General features: G+C 39.6%; 2 protein-coding genes across 11 annotated transcripts in view; one reads left to right on the forward strand and one right to left on the reverse strand.

Annotated features, from left to right (window-relative positions):
- Window positions 1–26,900, forward strand: part of B3GALT1 (beta-1,3-galactosyltransferase 1) — a 211,010-nt gene that overhangs the window by 171,527 nt on the left and 12,583 nt on the right. For 8 of the 10 annotated variants that reach the window (XM_048952345.1, XM_048952348.1, XM_048952349.1 and 5 more), the window contains 2 exons: window positions 2,256–2,294; window positions 2,899–4,808. The exons of 1 other annotated variant lie outside the window; for it this stretch is intronic. In XM_048952345.1, the coding sequence (XP_048808302.1) occupies window positions 3,128–4,108 (981 nt within the window). In that variant the 5' untranslated portion in view covers window positions 2,256–2,294; window positions 2,899–3,127 and the 3' untranslated portion in view covers window positions 4,109–4,808. Of the gene's footprint in view, window positions 1–2,255; window positions 2,295–2,898; window positions 4,809–26,900 lie in introns of those variants that run through there. One more of the 10 variants, XR_007378405.1, reaches the window with a different exon arrangement.
- Window positions 23,877–26,900, reverse strand: part of STK39 (serine/threonine kinase 39) — an 87,200-nt gene continuing 84,176 nt past the window's right edge. The window contains 1 exon segment of the mRNA XM_048952335.1: window positions 23,877–25,310. Coding sequence (XP_048808292.1) covers window positions 25,236–25,310 — 75 coding nt within the window. The 3' untranslated portion in view covers window positions 23,877–25,235.

The following is a 26,900-nucleotide window of genomic DNA, read 5'->3' on the forward strand; positions in this document are numbered from 1 at the left end:
CTGCCAAGTTTGCCTGTGCTATTTTCTGCTAATCTGTTCCCCACGTGGCAAAAAGTTCAATGACAGCAGGAACATGAACTTTAGTCTTCACCTCACAGCAGAGAAGAAACGGCAGAATGGGCCACTGCAGGAAAGCAGGGAGCTCTTTTCTTATTGGTGGGGCTTTTTCCACCTCTCTCCTCTCAATTTCCTTAAAAGTAATTAAATCTAAAACTTCACTTGTCATGAAAATTAGAGCCAGTTCACTTTTATCCAGTTAGCCTGCATTTCACTGATAAATTACTTGGGGGATGTTGTAAACCACTCCAAACTGTTATTTTTCCAGAAAAGAGAAAGGAAAAAAACAGAATTTAACAGAAAAAGAAAAAAAAAAGTCATATTTGTTTCAAGGGATGGCAGTGCAAGGACCAGGATAAGATGCTTGTTCTGGACAGCCATTATCTGTAGATCTCATAATTGATCAGAAACATTCCCTCGAATAGCAGAGAATGTTTCTTAGAAATGATGTAAGGCTTTTGTTGCTTTTAGTCATTTCTGAGCACAGGAGATTGGAGATCACAGCCAGGACATTCCTGAACTAAAAAGCTATTTTTTGTAATTTTGCAGTTTTTAAAGATGCTGTCGTTACAATTTCCCTTTCCCTCAGCTACCTGCAGAGTACTCATGGTAACTAATGCATTTGCTTTTATTAAAGAAGAGATGCTAAAAAATAGACAGAGAATGCAATATGTAGTTTCCCAAACTAACATATGCAGAATATTAGCTGCATTCAGGTTTCCCCATACACTTGAGTCCTCTAAATACACTGACCCATATAGATCACACTCCACATTTTCAAATCTGTTCTTGCTGATTTCTTTATTAATAGCCTTCTAATTGCTCTATTTTTGTTACGTTTCCCCAGTGGGGTTTCCAGGGCAGGCAGTTATCAGGAATTCACAACGAAGCCTGAAAATAACCTACAGGTCCAGCATGTTGTCCTTAGAACTGCATCCCAGTGCATGCAGTGGGTTGTCATGACAGGATACCTCCACTCTCCAAGCACTGAAATGACAGCCATGTATACATTTTATCATGGCTATGTTTATTTACCGGGGTGTATGTGGAGGCTGAGGTCGTTGTATTCTGCAGCCTTATGGGACAATCAAAGACCTCACCTAAAAAATACTACTCCCAAAAGTTAACTGCTGATTAATGGGAAAAGATCACAAATCCAAAAGGCTGTGGCAAGTAGTAAAGGAAACTGCAGATAACCCGCGCCTCATTAAATTGCCTGGGTTATAGGGCAAAACCTATTGGCACTGACAAAGATCTGCAGCAAGCTACAAACTCAAATTTTCCTATTTCGTGTAAGGGAGGAAGGGTCACTAAACAGCAGAAAGTGGATCTAATGAGGATCAGCAGGACAGCGCTAGCTATAATGATCTATGAGCTTTTGTGGGAGGTTATATTTAGTATAAGTTTAGCAAGTGTTGGATGTTTCTCTGTTGTTTTATACCTCGGTGTGAAATGGTGACATGAGATAACAGTCTGCTAAAGTGCCTAGCTGGGGCTGCCAGTTCAGAACCCACAGTGCCCATCACCTGTCAGGGGAACCTGCAGCCACACTCTTAGCTGCTTTTAGGGGAAGAAAGGAGACCATAAATACCCAACAGATGGAGAGCACACATGCCTTGATAAGCATCTTGATTTAATCCAAACAATGTGCCACAGCAGCATGGAAACAGAAAGCATGTTTCTTAGACAGAGATTCTGTCTTTTCCTTTGAACCCATGTATGTTTTATACTTTCCAAAGTAAACATTTAATATTTCAAAGACTCTTCTGTAAAGCTGTCTGCTGCTTGCTTCTACTACCCTGTAGCTCAGAGGTAATGTAACAATAAAAAAACAGCAACCTGGAGCCTACAGGCACTCTTCACATGCTGGCGAGTCTTGGAGAGCCAGCACTGATCCTGCGGGCATATGGTAGCTTGTCTCATTTCCATGAAACAACAATAAACAGACTCAATTCCCAGGAACCACACAAGCTCTGGGGCTGGCTCATTCCCACACCACAGCAGGAGGGCTGCCAGAGCCAGAGGGGTGCATGGGGCTCTGCTTACAGGCCAGCCGAGTAGCACAGCTGATGGGCTGCCAGGATGGTTTGCCTGCATGGCATACACACGGTGTCTTCTCATGAAAAGCAAAGCCTGGTTTGCAAGGAGAGGAGAAAAAAGTCAACAGGAATAACTGATTGTGTTTAATTTATTTCTAGAGTTTTCTGGAGTCTCTTGGGGTGCTGATCTTTACATGGGTAAGATGAAGTACACCTCTCCCTTTCTCCTTCGCCTTCTACTTTGCATTTGCCCATCAGTACAACTGTCTTATTTCCAAAGGATGCCACTGTTGGCTTGGGAAACATCACCAATATTTAGACTAAAAAGGATCTGAAGATACTCATGTGCATAGTTGCCACAAATGCTGTTAAGCCTAAAATACCATACATTATTTATCATTAAGTAATTTTAAAAATGTTCCATGGCATATTTTGAAAAACTGTAGAAGTCCAGAATAAAAAGCTAGGAAGAAAGTAAGTACTAAAAAACAGAAAAGGATTTTTATATATGCTTTTAAAAGTACCTCAAAAGCCAACATGCTATGCATGCTTAATCTTTATTTATATATGTATATATTTATAATCTATGAGGCAATATCCATCTTAAAAGCATTACTTCATTTAGATTGCTGTATTCAAGCACCCTATCACACATTGTAGAACTCTCATAAAAGCTGAAAAGAACAGCCAAGAAATGCATTAAGAGACTTAGCTTATTAATGGCCAGTCACATATAGACTCATTTTTCTTGCCATAGGCTTTTATGATCTAGCAATAGAAATTTTTTCTTCATCTTTTTCAGAAATAACAGAGAGTTCCAAGAAATGGAAGGTGCTGCTAGTAAAAGAAGAAAAGCTGAGTATCATCAGGGTTAATAACTGCTACTTGAGATCCATGAATGATTACAGAGTTACACTTCTATATCGAACTTTCCAGTGCCGTTAGTAATATGCTGCCTGTCTGGGACATCGGTACCCTCATGGTGAGAAGACTATTTCTTCTTCACACCAAATAGAAGAGCTGCAGGAACAATGGCTTCTAAGGTCTCGTGCTTGTACGTTTTGACAGTAGTTTGCTGGGCAAGCGCTCTCTGGTACTTAAGTATAACCCGTCCTACTTCTTCCTACACTGGCCACAGACAGGTTAATAGTATATCAATAGCCAGAAAAAATGTCTCCTTTGGCAACATAAGAACTCGACCTATAAATCCACATTCCTTTGACTTTCTCATCAATGAGCCTAATAAATGCGAGAAGAGTGTCCCTTTCTTGGTCATTCTTATCAGCACAACTCACAAAGAGTTTGATGCAAGGCAAGCAATTCGGGAAACATGGGGAGACGAAAACAATTTTAAAGGAATTAAGATTGCCACGCTATTTCTTCTTGGGAAAAATGCAGATCCTGTATTAAATCAGATGGTAGAGCAAGAAAGCCAAATTTTTCATGACATTATTGTAGAGGATTTTATTGACTCCTATCATAACCTCACTCTGAAAACATTAATGGGGATGAGGTGGATAGCAACATATTGTTCAAAAGCAAAGTACGTTATGAAGACAGACAGTGATATTTTTGTAAATATGGATAATCTTATTTATAAGCTGCTCAAACCTAACACCAAGCCGAGGAGAAGGTACTTCACTGGTTACGTTATCAATGGAGGGCCAATACGAGACGTTCGCAGCAAGTGGTACATGCCCAGAGATTTGTATCCTGACAGCAATTACCCACCCTTCTGTTCAGGCACTGGCTACATTTTTTCAGCAGATGTAGCAGAACTGATTTACAAAACTTCTCTTCACACCAGACTCCTCCATCTCGAAGACGTGTATGTCGGACTCTGCCTTCGGAAGCTGGGCATCCACCCCTTCCAGAACAGTGGCTTCAACCACTGGAAAATGGCCTACAGCTTGTGCAGGTACCGCAGGGTGATCACGGTGCACCAGATTACACCAGAAGAAATGCACAGAATTTGGAATGACATGTCAAGCAAGAAGCATCTTAGATGCTAAGATTTTTACAGATGTAAATACCTTTTTTAAATTTGGTTTACTCTGGTTATTTTTTGACAAAGTGATGTACTGATTTACAGGTTAAACTGGGATATTACTGTGAGAGGATTTTTAATGACTGATTTCTCATTCTCATTTTGACTACTGGTTTACAGACTTCAGGCTCTTTTCTTAAGGACGCTACACCAGTCAAAAGGATCTATAGTCAAAGCTCAGATTTTGTATATTATCCTCCATCACACATATCAGCTCCTGCATCTGTATGTGAAAGGACAGTAATAAGCTATCATGAGCTGCTTAATAGTTCATGCCCCAGCCTCTGAGATAAGACTCGGGCCCTACAAAGTGAAGAATATACTTTTATCCCCTTTTGACACCCAACAATCATCCCTATTTAGAGCTTTGTTAATAAATTGAACAGTATGTATTTGCAAAGATCTCATATGCCTACCTTGGCATCTATATCTTACAGAACAATGTGTGCAGTTCCCAAGCAGGTTGCTGATGGTGCAATAGCAGAATTTAGACAGGTAAGAACATCAAAGTCTCACAGGCCTTAGAACCAAACTCACACACAGAAGCATTTTTTTATCCCCCAAATAAATCATTTCACAAAATACTCCATTTCTCACCACTGTTACAAGTAGACCCAAAAATATCTAATCCAACTTTGAAATGAAATATAATCTGTAAATTAAATGCAAGATGGGAAACATATGGAAAATCATCTTAAACATCAGTGATAATTTTAAAGTGAATGCAACATTTCTCATTAGTATTGGTGTCTGTGAATCTCTCCCTGTTTAGGGGTATATTAATGAATATGATAACAAGATTATTTTCTATTTAGAAAGAAGATCGAATGACTTGTGTAGAAACACATAATTTTATCAAATGATAAAATTGTTAGTTAATAAGCAGCACGTTCCATCAACGTCAGTTGGTATACCATTTACCTGACCAAAATCTAACACAGAAGAACATTACTTAAGGGTAAACTCTGTTTTTTTGCTTCAGTGCCTATGAAAATGAGATTAAACCATATTTTTAATGGTTTTTATCCAATGCATTTTCTGTTGATTGGACAACACGCAACTTCCATAGAAAAATAGAGAGCTTTTAAAAAAAAAAATCCTTCTGCCTTTGTAACCAACCTGCAGCTCTCCACCGCAGAACCAGTGCTCACTGAGGTGCACCTGAAAAAAGCACCAGAACTTAGAAATCCCAGGGCATGTGATAAAGATCAAATATGCAAGATTATATTCAGGTTTGGTAATGTACTTTGATGTTCTAAATATGAATGTTAATGAGATGTGATGAAAATTATTTCCTGAAAAACTCTTCAGTGTGTTCATACCATCCCTGCTCTGCACTGCTTTTCAAAAAAAGAACTAAAACGTGATATCGCTTAGCGAGTAACTCGGAATGAGGAATTCATAGGCAATCCACAGGTATAAAATTCACCAAGTGTGTATTAGCTCTGGATTGCTCACACTGTCCACAGCGCACACGTAGGCTTCATTCATTTCAATGGGAGATATCCATAACATGAAAAACTGTTAAGAATGCACGTTATTCAGGATAAAGTCTTTAAAGTCATCAGAAATTATCTGAACCAGAATTTAAAGGAAAACTCTATACCGATTTTGCCATAGGCGTATATAATACTTTATAACAATAGCAATTGAATGAGGATCCTACCCCAAAAGCTTTGCAGTTTCAAGACATTGTTAGTCTTATTCACAGGTACAACACTATTGTTTCAAAGGGAATTACTGGTGAATAAGGTGAAGGGTACCTAGCATTTGAACTACATACAGTAAATGCCTCAGAGATCTACTTCAAATCTAAATGGTGAAGCTACAGAACAGACAGCACTGCAGTTACTTGCTAATCAACAGGAGCTCATGAAAATCTGCAGCATAATTAAGATTTATCCTTCTCTAGTTGACCCAGTCCTTGTTAAAGTTGCTCTTGCTTCCTTACAAATTCAGAACTCCAACAAAACAAGGTCCAACTAATTGCATATATGTATATAAGAAACAGAGAGTGAAATTCAGCTTTTTCTTAAACAGGTCCCAGAATATGCAGTTAGGGAAGGAGAACTAGGGTGGAATTCAACCCCAACCCTCAGTAGGTCACAGAGCATGAATGTAACCATACCAGGGTACACTCTGTAGTAATTAAAACCAAGGCTGAAATATCTTCTACCATTTGTTGATACTGTGTTGTAATTTGGGGTTTCTGATTCTACAATCTGGATTTGGTGGCTTTAATTCTTCTGCTGATGATTCTATAGTCTGTGGCTAGTAAAACCAAGGACGGCAGAGCTCCCTGTCCTGATACCTCAGGGCTCAAGTAGCACAGCAGCCTTGAATTACTCCTAGTATAAGTAGACTGCATTAACAATCGGAGCGTGCACCTTGAAAATAACATCTTCAAAAATATATTTCCTGCCATTTATAAATAGATAGATCTTAATGACAATGTAAATTTTCACCTTGGAAACTATGTACATATTCCTAAGGCATTTTCTTCTGTATTCAGCTGTATATATGTGTGTATGGTCTGCTTGCTATGTAGTGTTCTGTTATGCATGGAGCTGAATTAGGCATTATATTTGTCCAGTGTTTCAAGAGCCTTAAGCATGTGTGCCCTAACTTTTGAATGTACAAGACTTTTTTCTTTTATTGTCAAGTGAATTTAAATCTACGAAACCTAATTTTCTACTTCTATTAGTTTTCTCATAGTAGGCTTCACTAGATTGTTACACATAAATAAAGAGATTAATTTTCCCTTTGCTCAGAAATTGCATTATTTCAACCTAGAGCTAGAAAGGGAAACCATGACAGCCATGCATCTACTTGTGGACAGCATGGGTTTTATTCTCCAAGCACTTAGAAATGCTTGTGTCACCTTGGGTACTGTTAACAAATAACATTGTTTGCATTGAGCTCCCTTTAAACAAAAGGAGTATTTGCTCCTTAAAGGTCATTTTGTTTCACTGGGCATGGGGCAAATGACAATTTGGTTAAGATGTTCTCGCTTCTAGTCACTTCAAAACTGTGAAGTAATCATATTTTTATTTCAAAGCATCCAGTAACAAAGCACACTGAACTAAGAATCTATGGGAAGGCGTCTCTCTTTTGGAGGAACTTTTCACAAAACACTTCTAGGCTAAATTCATGAGAGTATTTAGACAGAAGTCTCAAGATTCATTTTCCGTCTTTCCTAATAATAATCTTAAGTATCAATTTTCATTTGTTACGGGGATTTTTGTCTTTATAACGTAGATGGCAATGGCATTTGTAAATGAAGAGTGTAATTAACTAGAAAAGCTTGTCAGCAGTAACGAAACTTTAGGTGTATCATTATATACAACTGGCTGTACTTATGTATTTATTTGTCTAAATTGTATATATTGTTTTATCTCCGGTGTCCGTAGGAGTGCATTCTTTTAGATTAAAGTATTATCTACAGTTTTGTGGGATTGCCAGCAAAGCTGCTAATCAAGATACTATTTTTTTGTATCAATGTCAAATAATAATAATAATAAAAAAAAAAGAACAACAAAGTCAAATGAAAAATTGAAGGTGTCACATAGTTTTCTTCATTTCTCTCTAGGAATGTAGGTGGTATTATCTGAAATTATGATATCAATAAGTAAGGTTCATTTTTCTGGAGGAAGAATATTATCCTGTAAAAGCAGATTTTAGAAAAATGATTGGGGAAAAAAAAGGATAAAAATACTGCTTTACTGTTTGCACAGCAACTTAAGCTGCTGTCCTACTTAGGACTGAGCAGGCATACTACTTCATTTGGCTCCAAAGAGCTGATCTTATAACAGCCATGGCAACATCTAGCAAATTAGCAGATGGGCTCCTCATCTGCTTTGGCATCCCCAGCTCATGCATTTAGTTTGGCAGCCTCAAAGTGGAGGAGCTCTTCGGCTCCACTAGCCCTGTAACATGAGGGACCTCCTGGTACCTGGTGTGTTTGCAGCCATTCAAAAGCTACATATAGGAAAAAAGCACAAGCGTTCAAAAACGCACATCTCATTAAACCACAACAAACTCACTCTGAGGTTGCTGCATGGCTGCTGGGAGGGCATGCACAGGCACCAACCAACAGGAAGTGGTTAAAAGAGGACCTCCTTGCACACAGTCACAGGGCTCCTGCTTCCACATGCCCCAACCAGGAGCATTAATGACGAAGCATATTCTGAACGCACCCAGCTTATCTTGTTAGTCTAATGTGGGGCTTTGCTCTTAATACAAGTACATTAAGGTGCTATTTTTCAGGTGGGAAGGCCTGGGAGGCCTCAGGGTTTTCACATCAACATAAGGAAAGAAGAGAAGCAAACCCATAAGAGCAATATGAAATCCTTTTACTCCACGAACTAGTGAGAATCAGGATACTGGTTTGTTTTGGGTTTTTTTTTGTATCTATGTCAAATAATAAAAGGGTGTTATGTATTTCATTTCATTCTAGAAACATAAGTGGTATTACCTGAAAGTATGATATCAATAAATAGGTTCACTTTCCACAAGGAAGAATATTATCCTACCAAAGCACATCTGTCTCCCTCCACCCTCACCTTTGCAATTTCTGGCTCAGAACTCAGTTTCTAACCAGTTTTTTTTTTGTTTTTCCTGGGGTCACCTCTTTCAGGAGCAGCTGGAGGCTGCTACAGACGTCAGGCACCCTGAAGTGCCTGCAGTGACACCTACAAGTTATAGCAAAGAGAGCTTTAAAACAACTTCATGTGCAGGAAAAACCTCTCCAATCATTTGCAGATTTTTCTCATTTTCACCACAGCCGCCTAAGTCTAATTGCAACACTTACATGGTGCTTAATTAATATACAGCTTAGAGATATACAGATATTAGCACTTGTAGGGTAGATTTCATGTAGCTTGATTATCTTAATTACAAGCATTCTATTTTCTCATTTACTTAATTGATTGTCATAGATTTCCAAAGAAATTTTTACTGCCTTAAGTGAAAACAACATATTAAAGAAAACTGCTGAAGCTATACAATTGAAACAGCAAAGTGCCACATACGACATGAAACATTCTACTGAATAATACCTGCTTACTTTTCCCTTGTTAAAAAGAGTCATTTATGAAATTGAAGCAGGAGAATCATCTGAAAAAGAATAATGAATATGTGTTATTGATTCAACGGCACCTGTAATAGAGTTGCCTCAAGCATCTCCTCTGATGACAGCCTAACTCAGGGAAAAAAGGCCCATTTTTCTGCTAGGTCTGCACATCAGCTGACTCTACATTATAACTCTGCCTCACCTGAAAGAGCTAAGGAGAGCAAGAGGTGATTTACTCTTCACGCAAGGTTTATCCTTGAACATTTCTTCTGCAAAGGCAGCATTACACGACAAGCTGTGCAGAATTATGTGCAGTGGTTTTGTAATGCATGCAACTTTTATGCAGGGCAAGCTAATATCCCAAATTTGAGTTGCCCTAGGCATTATCTACCATATCTGCAGCCAAGCCAAGACTACTAGAAAAATTATGATCTCAAAATCCTTTTTTTTCCTTTAGGAGTTTCCTTACTCCATGATGTTTTGAAGACTGCAAGAAAAAGCAGATCTTCAGGTGCATCAGTATAGCAGTAAAAGGAGGAAGCTGAGAGCTCCCTGGAGTTCTTGTGAAGAAGCAGCAGGAGGCCCAGAGCATAGAATTATTTAGCTGACATCCATCCTCCTGGCAATCACAGCCATCCAATGAGAGGCCACAGCCAGTACCTGGACTCTGATCCTGGTGCACTGTGACTGAGCTCCAGTTTAGCACTCACATGAGGAGGAAGGAGACATGATAAGGTGTAGAATCATTAAGGTTGGAAAAGACCATTAAGATCATGTAGACCAACCATAAAGGTACAGCGGCATATGAAATAATCCACGTCTAAAGCAATTTAGAACATTCAGAAGAACATGTTAAAAGAAAGCAGTGCCAAAGTGTAACAAGAGCAGAAAGGAAAATATTTGAAACATTCTAAATTTTTATTATTTATGCAACTTCATTTATCCTTCCTCAAAAAGAATCTTGAATTGTTAGACATTTCAGAGTAATCCATTATCCATCAGATCTTATCCTCATACATATTCAAAGGCAACGGAATAAAAAACTGGTCTCCATTATCTGCTGTACTGCAGATTACATTTGGATTGAGATATGTAAAGCAAATCAGATCTGATCCAAGTCACAGTGCAAATCAGTGTCATGGGGATTTGTGCATGCATTTAAAAGAGCCAAATTTGATCCTCTGTGTCTAAGTTAAGTATTCCTCCTGTTCAAAGTGAAGTTACCTGGGATAGCACCTTGATTTCTGAGGAAGAACACTATAATCCAGGCAGTACTTTAATCACCAGAAACTTCATCTCTTACCAAATGCAAGCAAGAAAACAAGTCAAGGAGCAACCTCTCCAGTTTCCCCTTAAACCCAATCCTGATGAATACAAAGTAGAACACAAGACCTGTGGGTTTGTGAGCTGTTCAGCACTTAACTTGTGGCGGGAGAGAGCTTTCTGTCAGTTCACTAACATGTTATATTCTGCTCATAAAAAGTCTGTTTGGCAGCACTAAAAAACACATGCCACCAGCAAGAACAGGAGCCCTGCAGGGCCATATCTGCTCCTTGCAATCACTGCTTTTTCATTCCCTAAGTTGCCTTTAGTTTTGCAGTTATTGCACTAGAGAAAAAATGGTGGTGTAAATTTCCTAAATGTCTTTCACCTAGGAGAATACCAATGATCTCTAATTTAGAGTAATTTTATTTCCCCTTGATTTTTTTTCTTCTGCACTTCTAATATGATTCACTTTGCTGCTGTTTCCCCTATGCTTTTCATTTTCCTTCCACTTTTACATGACACATCATCTTCTCACCAACCAACGTATCCACCCAAAACAACCATAAAATTGTACACAAAGAGATGGCCTCTACCTGAGGAGTTTACAGCCTTACATAGTCCAGTGTGATTCAGAGGACAAACAGTCCTATAAAACATACAGAATATACAACTGCTCTTTCAAGAGCCTTTTCTACATCACTACCTGCTCCAGCTTTTAAGTACATGGGAAGTTCTACCATCTTTCATCTTGCCTCTGCCTGCAGAGATCACTGCACAACCTAACAGGTCTTGCTATCACACGTTTTCCCAATTTTTGTTTGCTTTCCTCATAATCTTAAATAGCTCACAAGAATTCAAAACAATGTGGGTTTTTTTTCCCCCCACATTTTCAATTAATCAAGTACATCTCCATCCACAATTTCAGTCTTCAACCTTTATATCTGTTCCTGCTCCCCACGTTGCCTGCCCTTGCCTCACATCTTCCTAATGACCAAGCATCCAGCACTGAACCTACTGCAAGTGTATTTGCATGAAGGCTGAGCACAGCAGTGCTTTTCTCTCTTTCTCCATTTCTGATGTCTCAGGGACTGGAATACTAGATTCCTTTCACCAGACAGGACAATTTGTCTTATCACATTTGAAACAGAAAATTTACTTTTGTTATCTGAAGCAGATAGCAAGTCTGCAGAGCTGGAGTAACTACAGACAGAGCAGGTATCGACATACCCATGTAATCTTTAAAGCACCTAGTTAATGAACCTCACATAAATTCCCCTCCTCCCTCCCCCACAGAAGCCACAGAAAAGTCCTGACCAACCAGGAGGAAGCCATCGAGGTCCACCGAGGCTTTAACTGAAGTTTGCCATCACTTTGGAACCACTTAGCTTCTGGTTTTATTAAACTTCAGTTGCAGGCTGGTTTGTGAAATGAAGTGTTACTGTCTCTAGAGAGTCCTATTATGTAGGAACAAGAATGACTTGGTACTTCCCAGGCACTATTTTATTCCAGCCATTTACAGCAGATCTGTACTTTGAATTACAAACTCAGCTGATGGCAAGGTTGATGATGGGCTGCTTTAATTGGTCTTTAAAAGCCAGTCTTATTTACTGCTTTGTTCCTTGTATTCAGCATTTCTGCACATGGGGATGAAAGTAACATGCGAGTATAAAGAATATATACAGCACATAATTAAAACTACATTTTTAAATAGATGAACATACATGCACACAACGCAAGTGTTGGCATATACTTAGAAGTGCAGGTTACAAAAGCATGCATTTTAATTTGTATTTTGCTGCAATTCAGCTGTTACTTAGAACAGACGGGTGAGTCGTGAAACATTTTTAAACTGATTTAATTACTTGTAGAAGTATCAGCTTGTGTTAATTAGGTGCAATAAATTACAGTGGTTCACAGATCCGTTTAAAAGGGAACACACAATACAATGATCTTTTTTCTCAGTATCAGTAAGAAAATAAACTGAGCTTTGCAAGCCAGTATTTCACAGCAGCTATTGTCTATCAGTTTAGCACCACAGAAATAAGATTAAAAAAACCACACAAGACAAAAATGTACTTAACGTGAGATATCGTCACCTATTTGCACCTCAGAGGGAGATGAGTCCCACAGATGTCATGTAGACCACACAGATATCCATATGCTCAGAACAAACAGGTTAAGCAAATGTAAACTGATAATGCTTACTCTCTACCCTAAACACCTTACACGAGTGCAATCGAGGCTCCTAGAGTGGGATTACTTCTGTTGCCCTGATACAGGGCAAAGTTATTTGCTAAAACACGAGAAAGAAAGTGCAGGTACACATACTGAACATGTACTAGCCTAGGAAATATTCTTTCTTCACATAAGCACTTAAATTCCAGATGCTGTTTCTCATCTTGATTTCCAGGGATATTCCTTAACATCAACTTCCACTCCCAAGCACCCTGTCCGTGAAAATAAACTACAAACAAAATAATGCATCCAATGATGCAGTAGATAAGTAGAAAAATCCAATAAGAAAAGCATCTGCATCTCTACTGAAAAACCAAACCAAAAACAGAGGGAAAGGATGTTGATGAGATTCCTCTGCAGCAAAATTAGGGATGCAGAAACTAGCAAGGAAGCCTTTCCAATTGAGGATGCAGGCTGGTCCTTATCATCTCTGAGAAAAAGGCTACTCTCACAACGTTTTCTGAGGAAGTACAAATGAAGAATTTCCCAACCCACTTTGATCCGACAGATCTTACATCCTGAAGATTTACATCAGCCTTGGATTTGGCTGCTTCCTAGTATGCAAAAATGAGGCAGAAACCTGGTATAATTCTTGGTCACACCTCGGTGCAAAGCTTCCTTTGGGGACCAACATATTTTACCTAGGAGAACAATTCACAGCCCCTAAACTGTACATTTTGATTTCTAGGCAGTAAGGAGAGAAAGCACTTGGCACATGAAGTTGTCTCATTTGTGATAGATGATTATTTCCTGGACATTTCAGATGATGAAATGCTTTATTTTTTTATGCTTTGGAAGTTGCTGTGCTGGAAATGCCATGGAAAACAAGCTTGCACTTTTATCTTCTGCTAAACCCAAGAGAAATATCAATTCAGAGGAGTATATAACATTGCATTCGAATGCTGGGAATGCCACTTCAGTAAGTAAACAAAAAACTGTCAGTATTAACCCTGCCACCTGCCCATGTTTTCCCTTTCCAGCTCAGACACTGATCATCAATCATATTTCATTCTCTTCATTTCCATGCCCTTCATTTTGAAAATACCTAACAGCTGATTTTTTTATGCAGCATAACTTCAGTAAGGCCATTTAAGGAAAAAAATGCTTAATGTACTGCAAACAATTTTAAAGAAAACAGAAACAAATGCACTGGAAAAGTATTACTTGCATATACACACAGGCTGGCAACATGCACATGAAATACAGAAACAAGATGAGAAACATTCTGAGGTTCATCAACGCATGCTGAGAGGATGGGGTGACAGCTCATGAGAAAAGATTACAGCAGACAGCATTTTACCTATAGTGCTGTTGTTTATGAGAACATTATGAGCACAGATGATGTAAGGAGAGACAGACAAGGAACATGTCCCTGGGACACTCCCTGGTCCCTGTCTTTTAGCAGACATCAGTGGTTGAAGGCATTACGGCCAAGGCTGTCAGCAAACCAACAGAGAAATGAAATAAGCATGCCAAATGCCAAACCTGCTCAAAAGCAGGGAGTAATGGCAGAAGAGAGGAACAGATAAGCTGGAAAGAGCATGTCAGCAAAGACAAGCCAAAGAAGAAAAGCAATGAAGAGCAGATTGAAGAAAGAAATTCACTGCTTCTTGCCATCTTCTCCTCACCAGTTCTCCGTCCCACAAATTCTTCCCCAATGAGCCTTCCCCAGAAAGAAATGAGAGAGTCTTTACAATTAAAACATAGATAAGTTAACAGCAAAGCACTTCAACAAAGGATTGTTTCCTGAGGTACCAGCTATGAATATTCTGTAGCTGTGTTTTTTTCCCAACATTTTGACAATATGAGTCTCTGGCATTTTTTACTTCTGGGGAAAATTTCTACTCAAATTTTATTTGTTTCTGAGTAATTGACAGATTTTCTCCACTGGCTAGCCCACAGAAATGTCCCGTTATGTCACTAAAGCATTATAACGTCAGAAAGCAAACGGAACAGAAATTGTCTCACTAAGGGAGCATGGGAGGATATTGTTTTGGGGTTTTTTTTTGTGTTGGTTTTTAGTGAATAATGGCTAACAGCTTAATTCACTTTTACATTAATAGTAATAATGTTTTTTCCATATAAGCGCTAAAGAAGTGGAAGAAATCATGCTGGGGAGAGACACAGTGTCACATCATACAAAAAAAGCACATGAATGTGAGTTTGGTGCAGATAAAGGATCAGTGATGTTAGGGTGGCACAGCCCTCCTTCCCACCTGGGTGATTTATCACCTCCTGGCCAATAACAGATATAGCAGAAAAAGTCACAGACAACATTCCAACTGAGACTTAAATACAATGACCAGACACAAATCTTAGAGCAGGTTTAAAAATTTGGAAACTAGGCTGCAGAATTTCTATTGGAAGTGAGACACTCCAGCTACGACTGTTGGTATATTTGAACCTTGTGTCAGATACTATCGAGGCTTTAGAAAAGCACGTGTTCCAAAAATCCACATTCACCACTGTCCCTGATCCATACATTTATCCTCAGTTTTCTGTAACTAAGACACACATTTGTTTTGAGAAGTAACTCACAGTGGGTCAGGTAGCTTCACCTGGGGGATCTGCAGCCCCCTGGAACACATCAGACATTTGGCAGCAGATTTATCTCAGCAGTGCTTAGAATGCTGTCAAAAGCGCAGTTTCACAAACGAGTGTGCGTACCCACACAATGATGCAATGCAGCACTCCCAAGAGGAGTAGCCTGCACTGTCTTCTTCCCACTACTCATCCTAACATGTTCTAACAATGCATTTAAATAATATATTTGCTATCAAATTCAAATTACAACAGACTTAATTCAGCCGTAAGTACATACTCCATTTCCTTGAGGTAACATGTCACCATTGGTCAGAACTACTGAAGTTTGCTTTGATTTATTTTATTATTTTTTTCTGGCAAAATTTCTTCCATACTAGGTTGAAAGAAAATCTAAAATAGAAAGAAGTTGTTAATAAAACATTAAACTATTAAATTAAAAGTAAATCTAAAAATAAAATCTTGATGAACCTCAAATTCATCAAAAAATTAGCTGCACCTATCTGAACTTTTAAATGGAATATGTATAGATACCACTTTGCCTCTTGCAAAGGGAACTTGTATCTTCCTTCCAAGTTTTTCCAATATCTGGAATACTTGGACCTTACACACACACAGTCTTCCTCTGTATTACCTTACCATACACCCAGGCAGCAGCACAGTGAAGCCTACAGGAGAGGCAAGTTTTGAAATCCTCCACAGATGGCAATCATTTTGTTTTCATAAAAATTATTTGCATCAGTAGAGATTTCTTTCGTGGCCAATACAAAGATTATGATTCCTGCTAGATAAGCAGTTGAAGCCTTCATTTCCACTGTTTGTTATTGATCTGTGCTAGCTGGTGTCACCATGTACACTTATTTCTCTCCAATGGAACCTTCCAAGGGTTCTCCCCCAGATCTGGGTGCACGGAGCTGAAGTGGTTCGGTTTGTTTTTTTCCCAAGCGCTTTTAAAACCTGTAACAAATTAAATGCACAGATTCCTTTTATCAAGCATTAGTAATGCTCCATTAGTTTAATTTGTGTTGACATACAAACAGAACCCAGGACTAATTGGAAAAACTCAAGTTCATAGTTGAAAAACACTGTATGTACACATCAAGAACTAAATATTGAAAAGAAGCCCCAGTTACATACACCTGAAGCACCAGCTACCAGATGGGCTTGGAATTGTTCTCCACACTACAAATAACTGTGCAGGCACCGATCTGTGGCTTTGTTTTGTTCTTAACCATAGCAGTAGCTTTTAAAAATTACAAATGACTGCTGAGGCAAATCAAACCAAGGGAAATTTGTATCACCAAACATGTAAGAACTGCTCTGCAGTCAGTGCAGCCGCATCTCAGCCTGCAATGCTGGCAGCCAAACCACAGAACTGAGAGTAACCTCTGAGCCTTCCTTGAAGGGGCAGCTCCAGGAACCAGCAGCTGCAGACCCTATAAGGAGCCCACACAGGAAGTTGTGAGAGGATCCCAAAGATTTCCCAATTAGCAGATTGTCCAAGGAAAAGGAGGGCAAAGGGAAGGAGGGTGCCAGAAGGGCCATGAGGATGCACAGAGGGCTGGAGCACCTCTCCTGCAAAGACAGGCTGATGCAGCTGGGCTTGTTCAGTCAGAAGAGAAAGCTCCGGGGAGACCTCACTGCAACTCCAGTACTTGAAGGGAGCTTATAATTGGGAGGGAGCCTGACTTTTACACAGTATGATAGGACAAGGGGGAATGGCTTCAAACTAAAAGGAAACATTTAGATTAGATATTAGAAGAAAATTCTTTCCTCAGAAGGCAGTGAGGCCCTGGCACAGCTGCCCAGAGGAGCTGTGGGTGCCCCATCCCTGGAGGTGCTCAAGGCCAGGTTGGATAGGGCCCTGGGCAGCCTGAGTGGGTGGGGAGCAACCAGCCTGCAGCAGAGGGGGGACTGGGTGGGCTGCAAGGTCCTGATCTATGATTCTATGAATATAAGTTAAGTTAATATGTGGTTAATACAAGTCTGCTTCGAAGAGAACAGAAATGGTGATGACAGCTGAGTGTAGGGAAAAAAAAATCTACAAAAAATCTCATGGGAACATATGAAGTTTCAAAGTTTTAAGGTATAAATCACTTTTCTGTATGTTGCCTTGGCAGTAATTAGCATAATAAATACACAAGGTGTATTTGTAACCCTGGGACACCTGGCATATGCAACAAAATGGAACTTTGGAATTATTAAACAGGCATGATTTCATGTTAGGCTAAATAACATTTTATGCTTCAAATAATCTGAACATCTATTATCAGCTTGTTCTGCTATACTACTTGGAAGTATAGCCCTCATTAACCCAGAACAGTACCAAACATTTTCTCAATGACAATTTTACAGCAAGTAAAACGTCATCATTAACTTGTAACTCTGAAACTGTACATCTAACCAACTGCATTTTGCTTGTAAATTAGAAAATAAATTAGTTTACTTTCTTGGACCAAGACCGAATTTTTAATTCAGTTTGCAGCAATTTTTTGCATCCAGCAGCTGTCTATATTTTACACTGGCACTGATGTGGTCTGCCACAAGGTCACTGAGTACTCCTGCAAAGGCATTTTTAGGTTTCTGCCATAGAAAAGGAGGAACATTCAGTCAACTCCAGCAATGTCAGCTTTTAACATAAGCTCTCATGTTGCCTACAACAATTTATGTGGCGTGTACAAATTTAAAAGCCCCAGCAGACTTTGGGATGGAATAAACACATGTGGACACACTACAAGACCTCGCCCACAGTTCCTTGGTTAAAAAAAATATCACTGCCTATAAAAAAAGACCCTGCTTAACTACATTGACAGCTAGATGTAATAACAAACAAACAAGGAAAGCATGAAGCATATCTGCACGAACAGTACCAGACCCCTCCAATACACAGAGTCTTGTGTCTGTTGTGTCAGACTCAAAGAGTTCTCAACCTCATAAATCCAACAAGGGAACCCCGTTATACAGGTACACAGGTGTGTGATCACAATGTAGTTGTAAGTTGTGGTTATGTACAGAATGTCAAGTTTTCCATCCAAGACTGCTGATTTTTTTCTTCCCTCCAGACGGATTTCCAAAAAATAAAGGAAAAAAAAAAAAAAAAAAGTAAAGAAAAGAATGCTATCAAGTATCACACAAGCGCAAAAGTTTCCTCAGCCTTTCAATCTTTTGTGAAGCACTGGGTTTACGGATGACTGGCCTGTGCCCGACCTGACAGACAGATTTACAAGGTTAGCACTGAGCCTAATCAGGAACAATCAGCAAACTCTTTCTCTCTGGTGTCATTTTCTGCTTGGATGGCTGTGCTGTGCTATTATAAATAGGAAAAGCTCGCAGCACAAGCAGGGTGGAAGACTTCAGGGAGATTTTAGTAATCACCTTCCATTCAAATCACACCTACTCTCTAATCAGGATTGGATTCTTTTTCATTTTATAGCCCCAGGTGTAAACTGAGCAGCTCATAATCAACAGAGATAGGGAGTGAAATTTTAGTCCCACAGAAGCTATTGTAAAATCTTATTAATTCACGGGGCCAAGATTTCAGTAATGGCCTTTCCCTCTGGATTATCTGTTCTAATTTAAGGTGGTTTGCTCCGCCCTCTTCTAACATAGGTCACTCTGAAAGTAGTGCCTCCAATTTATTTCCATGGAAAATGCAACAGCTGCAAAGAGCACAATAACACTATTTGATAGAGAAAATTCTCAGCTACAAAGCATTACTTAAAGAGCCACCACCGCTAGCTCTGTATTTTCGCTAGCAATGAACACGAGCTTGCATGTTTCATTTATGAATATCTGCAACAGCATAGGTGTCCCATTGTGCCAATGCTGAAATGCACCACCCACTGCCTCACTGCGCTCACATCCACTGTTTGGACAACAGTTCAGCAAGTACTGATGAATGCCAACGGGTGCAATTCTTTCCACGCAAAGGAATTACATCTGTTGGCCTACACCCTACACCCTTTTCCTGACCTCTACTGCAACAGGAGATGCAGAAGGCATCTATGTGCATGCAGATGGGGGCTCACAGCCCCATGGTACCACAGCAAGGAGGTGGCAGCCAGGGGCTGGGCAGTACTGGAAGCCTTTTGGCCCAGTTCTCTGCCACTGTCATGTTGTGTCTCCAGGCATTCCATTCCAGGTGCCGTTGTCCAGTTGGATTTTGTCCTCGACTAATCAGTACCAAAGCACAAGCACAAAACTGGGCATTATCAAATGATATTCATTTGCCAGAACAAAACAAAACAATTGAACAACAAAGTTTCCTTGGCCTTTAGACGAAGCCATGCGGGTGCAGGCTCTAACATGACAGGACATCAGCTTCGGCATTGTATTTTTTCTTTCCCCAGTTCCCAGGTCTCAGAAATACCAACATAGGCCTCTCCCTTAAACATGCATTTCAATTTAGAACTGCAGTCTATTTTCCAGAACACTGAAAAGCTTCAAAACTGAGAAATATTATTATTATTTTTCTTGTCCTTTGTGTGTTTTTATATGAAGCACAGAGCCCGCTTCTTCAAAGCTACCAGACACACGCTGGTCATTCTGGTTCATCATTTATAATAGTCATGGTGAGAGCCACAAGCACTACCTTTATGTGAAAAGACCATTGTGTCACAAAACAGCCCCAAATTCCTTTATGCTGAGATGCCGTGCCTCAATTACCTTCCAAGGAAACAAAGCCAGATCTATAGGATCTGCAGTGCACATAACCAATTTAGAAAAGCTTTGTGTTCAAAGAAAATCTTAGGAACCCCACCACTCCACAGTGATATTAGTAGCACCTTTTTCCTTAATTAATCTCGTTGTTTCATGGATGAGGGAGAACTAAAGAATCCTTTAGGTTCTTTTCAAAAGGAAAAACAGGTTTTTTATTTGACAAACAGCGTATTTTTTTTTTTAATTCATAAAATTTGTTCTATGGGGGAAAATACAAAATAAAAATGAGATAAATGTATTGTCTATCTATTCCAATTCTATTTCTTATAGCTGCTCTTCTGCATAAACAGATCCACTTGCATAAGTGATTTTGTATACTCCTCTGAGACAATAAACAAGCCTAGCTTTCACATTTGAAGATTAGATGGCAAAATATCCATGTCCTGAGAAGGATGAGATTGCCTCCCTCTTGGCTTACCCAGTGAAAATTAAATATTTCTCCTTCTTGCCATGCACTCTATGTCTCTGTAATTGCTCATTGATCTGCTACTGCCTATATTCTGAACACTACTGGAAGCAAACAGCTTCACAAACACTGAGTTTGGTTCAACATCCCAGAGTTCAGTGACTATGCAAAGCAGCTTGACAAACAGCAACCTAGCAATCAGAAAGCAGCAATGAAACCACATCCTCACACGCGCTGTAACACTGGGTTTACTCATAGTGAGAAAATGAATATCTAAAATGTCTCAATGCTCGACTAATAAGCCTAGATATTTAATCATTTGGACTACTGTGTAATAAAACAAGCACAACAGACTTGGTTGGAGGTTTTTATAGCTTGAGCTAATCCAGTTGCATAGGGAATGTGAAGATGTGAGCTCCTGTTGCCTTTCCAACTTCTTATTTCAAAGCAATTAGCATTCTTAGTGCATGCACATGCATGAGTACGTCATTAGACAGCAGAAAGTCTGCCTGCTTCATGCAGTAGAAAAAGCACCATAGCAATTCACTCAATAAAATTATATTGCAATTGATTTGAGAAAAAAGACATCAACTGTTATTGGTTATCAGCAAGGTCTCATTTTCTGCTGCTCTGAAAAACACTGTGTGAGGGAAGCATTTTCTGCTCCCTGCTAAATAAAAACAGCATTTTCAGTGCACTCAATTAGCACTGTTTTAGGTCTGTATCAGATTCATCATCACAGCTAATTGATTTCAGGCACGGGCCAATCTCATCATCCAACATCGTTATGCAGAGGTAGGTGGTGAAAAGGAAAACATATCTCTGATTAAGGAAAGCAGAGGGGGAGGCACATCATTTACAGGCTGCACACGGCATTTGCTCTCGCAGGAAAAGTGTGTGGTTAGAAATATTCTGAAGGAATGACCCACGATCAAATTTTACAAGGCTGCTTTGAAAGCCCCCAGATAGGCTATTTTCAGTTAGCCCAAGCCAGCTGAAGCACACTCATCTTTACTTCAGAAGAGAATGCAGAAGAGAAAAATTCAGTGGTGTTTCCTGGCTTATTTACCTGCCACCCTTTACACCTGATAGGTCAGTCATAAAGTAGAAGTATGCTCTGGGGCAGAGAGGTGTATAGAGGAAATAACAGTAACAAAGTGTTTAATATTTCTAGAAAGCCAAAACAATGATCATAACTTGCTAGCTGTATCACAGCTTGCATACAGCTCCCTGTATGTGCTGATGGGATAATCTGAGGTCAGCGCTTACCAGAGGAAGGAAAGATGCACTCCTGCTTTCTTTGCCTAGAAGTGAATGTTACTGTAGCAGGAGTAGCTTTCCTAGCCCACAGCCCACGCTGGAATTCCAGCAGAGAAAAGGCTGGAAATGTCCCTTTTCTCCCACGCCTTTATGCAGGCACAAACCTGTCATTCCCCAGACCTGTTTTCATGCCAAGTTGCATGTTTATGTGTGTCCTCTTTAACACTTTGAAAATAAAACAGAGCTGTACTTCCCTGCATCTGTTGACTTTCATCTCAGTGCTACTACTCTGCTAGAACAGAGGGCAAAGCATGCCTGGCTCCACAGACAGACATCAGTCCACAAAGCCTGCCAGTACCCAGCAGCAAGCAGCACCATGTAATCAGTCCCACAGAAACTTAGAGCCATTTAATTAAGTCCTGTTTTCCTGGTCTCAGAGAGCATTAAGCAGCAGCTCACCTGTTCCAGCTTCACCTCATTAATTAGAGACCTCCTCCTCTGAGTGCAGGCAGGTGCCTCAGGCAGCAGCCAGCCCAAGCCTGTCCAGCAATGCTGTAGCACCACATGCACAGCTCGTGCCATGCCACAAATGAGAATCACATCCATCTTCCTCATGTATACACAAAGAAGTAAATAGCTGCCGGTTTTCTTTCCCCTTGTTACTCAGACCATGTGGATAGTGTATTCACAAAACTAATTCCTACTAGATTTGGTGTGCACCATACTACACCATCCACTTTTACCATATTTTCTATTACAACCTGCAATGTATTTTTACCTCTCTTTCATCTCCGTGCAGTCGAGGGCAGAAATGAACTTCATTTTTCAAGGCTTTAAAGCTTAAAATGCCATTTCTCTCAGGCCGTTTTGCTTACATTCTATTAACAATACCTTAGCAGCAACAAAAAAAACACATTAAAAAGCTGCAGTAACACAGCTGTGACAAAGAGCACTGCTGCATGAATTTGCTGTCTCACTAAGCCAAGGAAGCTCAGGGAAGCATTTTCAGGTTTCTGCTTCAGGCCACAAGTGAGCAACAACTGAAGCTTTATCTGGGTACAGTACTGCTGACTGCTTTGACTAAAGTATTTACATTCCTTCTCATTTATCTACCTTCTGCAGTCGCAACCAGCGCGGCCTACCAGCACTTCTGACGGTTGCTGCTCACACTGCAGCACCTTTTCCCTCATGAGGGGCGGCTGGTGAGCAGCACGCCCATTCTCCTCAGCTAATGTATTCCGGCTCCATTTATGGACCTGTGAAAAGCTACCCCGAATGTTCATTTGCACACCTGACAAAGGCAGCTACATACTTTGCAGATGGACTAGTCGATGCTGGTGCAACATTTAGAGGAGCATATGTTAATATACGTAACAAAAAAATAATCAAACAGCAAAGGCCCAAACATGGCTCCTCCTGGTAGCAGCCACCCAGCCTCAGTGCTGCAGGTAACAAACTGTTCCACTGAGAAGCCGTGCCTTTTGATTTGCTCCCACTTTGATACAAAGGCTGATGGTGAGTAATTAACTGTGCTACACTGCAGCCTTCCCCAGTCCCAGGCAGGTAGCCCAGCCCTCAGCCACCTCAGCACAGTACCAGGCCTGTGACAGGGCTGATGTGGAAGAGACTCCGAGCAGATCATCCATAACGCCACAGTAGCATCTCACAGCTAGGGAAAGACACAATTTTTGTTCATGAAAGGCTCACTTACCATTTGTTGGCTCTCTTCAGCCACTGCAGGCCAGGCTTAACTCAGAGGACTCTTCCACATGCAGCCCCAGCAGCCGCCACATTGCCAAAGCCTGCTCCTGGGCACACAGCTGGTCCTGAGGGCACCAGCCACCTGGGGGGGCCTTAACTGTCCCAGCAAGGCCCAGCTGCAACCATCAGCCCGTAGCTGGGCCAGAAGCAGCAGGTCACAGCTCCAGCCCTGCCCTGGGCCCCATTCTGCTCCCTCCCTCTATTCCCTGACACTGACATCCCTCAAGGATAAAAATCTTGTCCCAGAATAATTTACTGTAATAACAAGCACTTCAGGAGTTGAAAGTCTTAAAAATGGCTTCAGCAAAGTGCTGTGAGCAGACAGTGTTTCTTCCCTTTCTGCTCCCCCACACAGGGAGCTAAATCCCTTGCACAGGTGCCACTCGTCAGCTAAACAAAAGCAACCAACATTTATAACATCACACAACAGCAGAAATGTCCACAGAGCAAGCAAATTCAACTGTGTTTGTGCAATATGCTTTTATTTTTATCCTTTGCAGTCATCTTGGAGTAATCATGTAAACAAGAGGATGGAATGGAATTACACTGAGTACGCAAGTGGCTCTAGAACACCTCAACAATTATGACAAGGCATTATAAATAACTTCTCTTAATAATATATATTTGCTGTTTTCAGTACATTAAAGAGCTGCCATTTATCTAGGATTAGCTAGGAAGTAGTTTAAATTGTAATGTCCAAGGAACTTGTCTCCAGATTGGATAATCTTCCTAAGATTCACTAGCTCCATAACATCTAGACCACAGGTTAAGCATAAGACTACTTGGATCAGAAATGTTTTCTCACAGAGTTTTACTGAATCATTGCAGAAAGCCCTATTATTTTCACTCCATATTGGTATTTTCCAGAATTTCAAGTAAAGCGTCAATTCTGTTCAAATTTTCATCACCTGTATGAAACCATTCTCTATCGTTCAGGATTAGTCAAATCAGAGATGGACACAATAAGCAGTCTACCTTAACGACAATAGTTTAAAGTAGCTCTAGCTTATAGACTCCTCAAAACAGCACAATCAAAATTGTCTTAACAGCTTTGCTACCATATAACCTCTCCTTGCTCAGATTGTACGTATAGTACCATATACATGGTACTTCTAGAAAATTGAGATTATTCTAAATTTTAGCAGCCTCAGGCACATACTTAAAACATTAATGTCTTCAAGGCACCTCCCACACCTTTCAAAATCAGTTTGTGGACTGGTTTTTAGACACAATCAAAGCTTACTAATGCCTACTTGACTTGAAGAAAAAAATTTAAAAAAAACCTAGAATAGTCAAAGATATACCTGAAACATTTTTAAATAAAGAGAGATTAACTGCAAATAGCATGTAATCAAGTCCAATAGTTTTCTTATTACTTGGATGTGTAATGCATAAATATGAAAAATAAAATTCACAGTCAGTTTTAAAACTAGAATTCAAGTTCAGCTAGTAATTCTCAATTTTTGTATTTATGTTAACTTCTAAATATAACATAACAGAGGCAGTATTATCATCCACAAGTACAGGAAAATAGTATCACTCAAAACTTTAGGAAAGAAGATATAAAATTCCTTTTGTAACCAATAAATATAGCCACCTGAGTGCATTTCCACAGGCTTTTCACTTAGGGGAAATCCAAATCAACTGCTAAGAGACATTTAGTAGCATTTTGAATGTTAGCAGCAGCGGTGTAGCTGTGGGCTTTGCTCGTTCTGACTTTGTGAATTGCTAGAGAATGAAGCAGAACTCAGTGTTTGGTGCGTTAATTTTCCTTTGCATCTAAGCTGGCTTCTTCGCAATCTCACAACTCGACTTGGGGTCAAGGGACAGACATCAGCTGACACTTAACTGAGCAAACCCAATCAGTTTCACTTCATCAGGAATCTCAGTGCCATCGCAGCCAGAGGCCTGCAAGTACAAACAGAAATATTTAGTGTATCGCATTAAAAAGGAGCGTTTGACAGTCCTGGCTTTACAATTTCCCGTTACTACCTAGTGAGCAAACAGATTACTTGAAGGAAACCTCTCAGACTGCTTGGTGTATTTTCTGTCAGCATCAATCAATGCATCCTTCATTTTAGCTAAATCTATATTTAAAAAAAAAACAAAAAAAGATGAAAAGGCTGAGAAATGAACAAACAAAACACCTTCCGCAGCTATTCCAAAAGGTCACTTAAAGACCAAAATTCTTTAACTTAAAAACTTTCCAGAGCCGAATATGCTTTTCATTGGAGCATGCTGTTTTCACTTGTGGAGAGCAAATAACCTACATGTACAGAATCTACCTTTTGCTAGTGTGCTGCAGACACCAAATATCTGAAAAACCCTTATGACCCCAGCAGTCGAGTCCGCTTGAAATACCAACCCACTGAAATTTTCAGCACAAAGCTGGAGGAGTTTATGAAGAATAAAACCTAATGGTTGCAGAGGAACATCTTTGTGACCATATCATCTATTTCTTCAGATTGAACAATTCAGAATCTTCACTAATGTCTGTTGCAGCACAAACTGGCACAAATCTACTTATGTTTAGCAAATATAAGAACAGTAAGAATATAAGAATATCTTGCCTTAAGTCTGCTTTAAGATAACACACACTATGTAGGCAAAATATTTTAACTACGTAGCTCAGAAAGTACATTTTTTAATTTGTTCTTTACCTATGTGGTAAATAATTTGAAGTAATATCAAGTATGTAATGGCAGATTATGCAAAATTGCCTTTGGACTTTTTGGCAGATCTCCCCCAAGAACAATTGGTTCACTCCATACAAACGCTCTTGACCCTCTGATACCCTCAATTTTTTGCAGCTGAACCTTTTCATAGAATTTGGTCTGTGCGTATCCAATATCAGGACAAACATTCTCAGACAACGCACACAGTGTTCACCCAGTGACATTATCCACTGAATTCTCACAACCAAAAATAACTTTATTTAGTAATTTTGGAAACATTACATCAAGCTACTCCTTTAAATTACCTTTTATTACACTCTCTTCACAGTGTATTTAAGATGCTTCATCCTGGTGAAGTAGCAAGTTGAAGTCTTAAGTCATCACCACTGGTCATAATTAAGATACATCAATGTTTTATTAATTGGGAATTCTCTAAAATTTACTAAATGGAGTTTGAATTTTGTATGTAAACTATCATGATATAAGGAGCTAGTATTATTTTCATCATTCTACACTCTAGCTAGCTGTAAAAATCCTTACATATTAATTGTGCTACATAATAATATTGTTACATTGCATATTGTCAAGATTACTTGTGTATTAAAACAGCCTCTTTCCCTAAGTGCAGATAGCTGAATCATGCAGAAAAACGTTGATTCTGTGTTAGCCAAGACTATAAAGGAGATTCAATACTACATACGTTCTGTAGAACTGCATCATTTTAAGATCAAAGATTTAAATACACACAAGGAGATCAAACCTTAACAACAGACTCAGACATCTCCCTTAAATTATTGCCAAAATAATAAAGAAGTTCATTACA

The sequence above is a fragment of the Lagopus muta genome, chromosome 8 (genome assembly GCF_023343835.1).
Source record: "Lagopus muta isolate bLagMut1 chromosome 8, bLagMut1 primary, whole genome shotgun sequence".
Lineage (NCBI taxonomy): Eukaryota > Metazoa > Chordata > Aves > Galliformes > Phasianidae > Lagopus > Lagopus muta.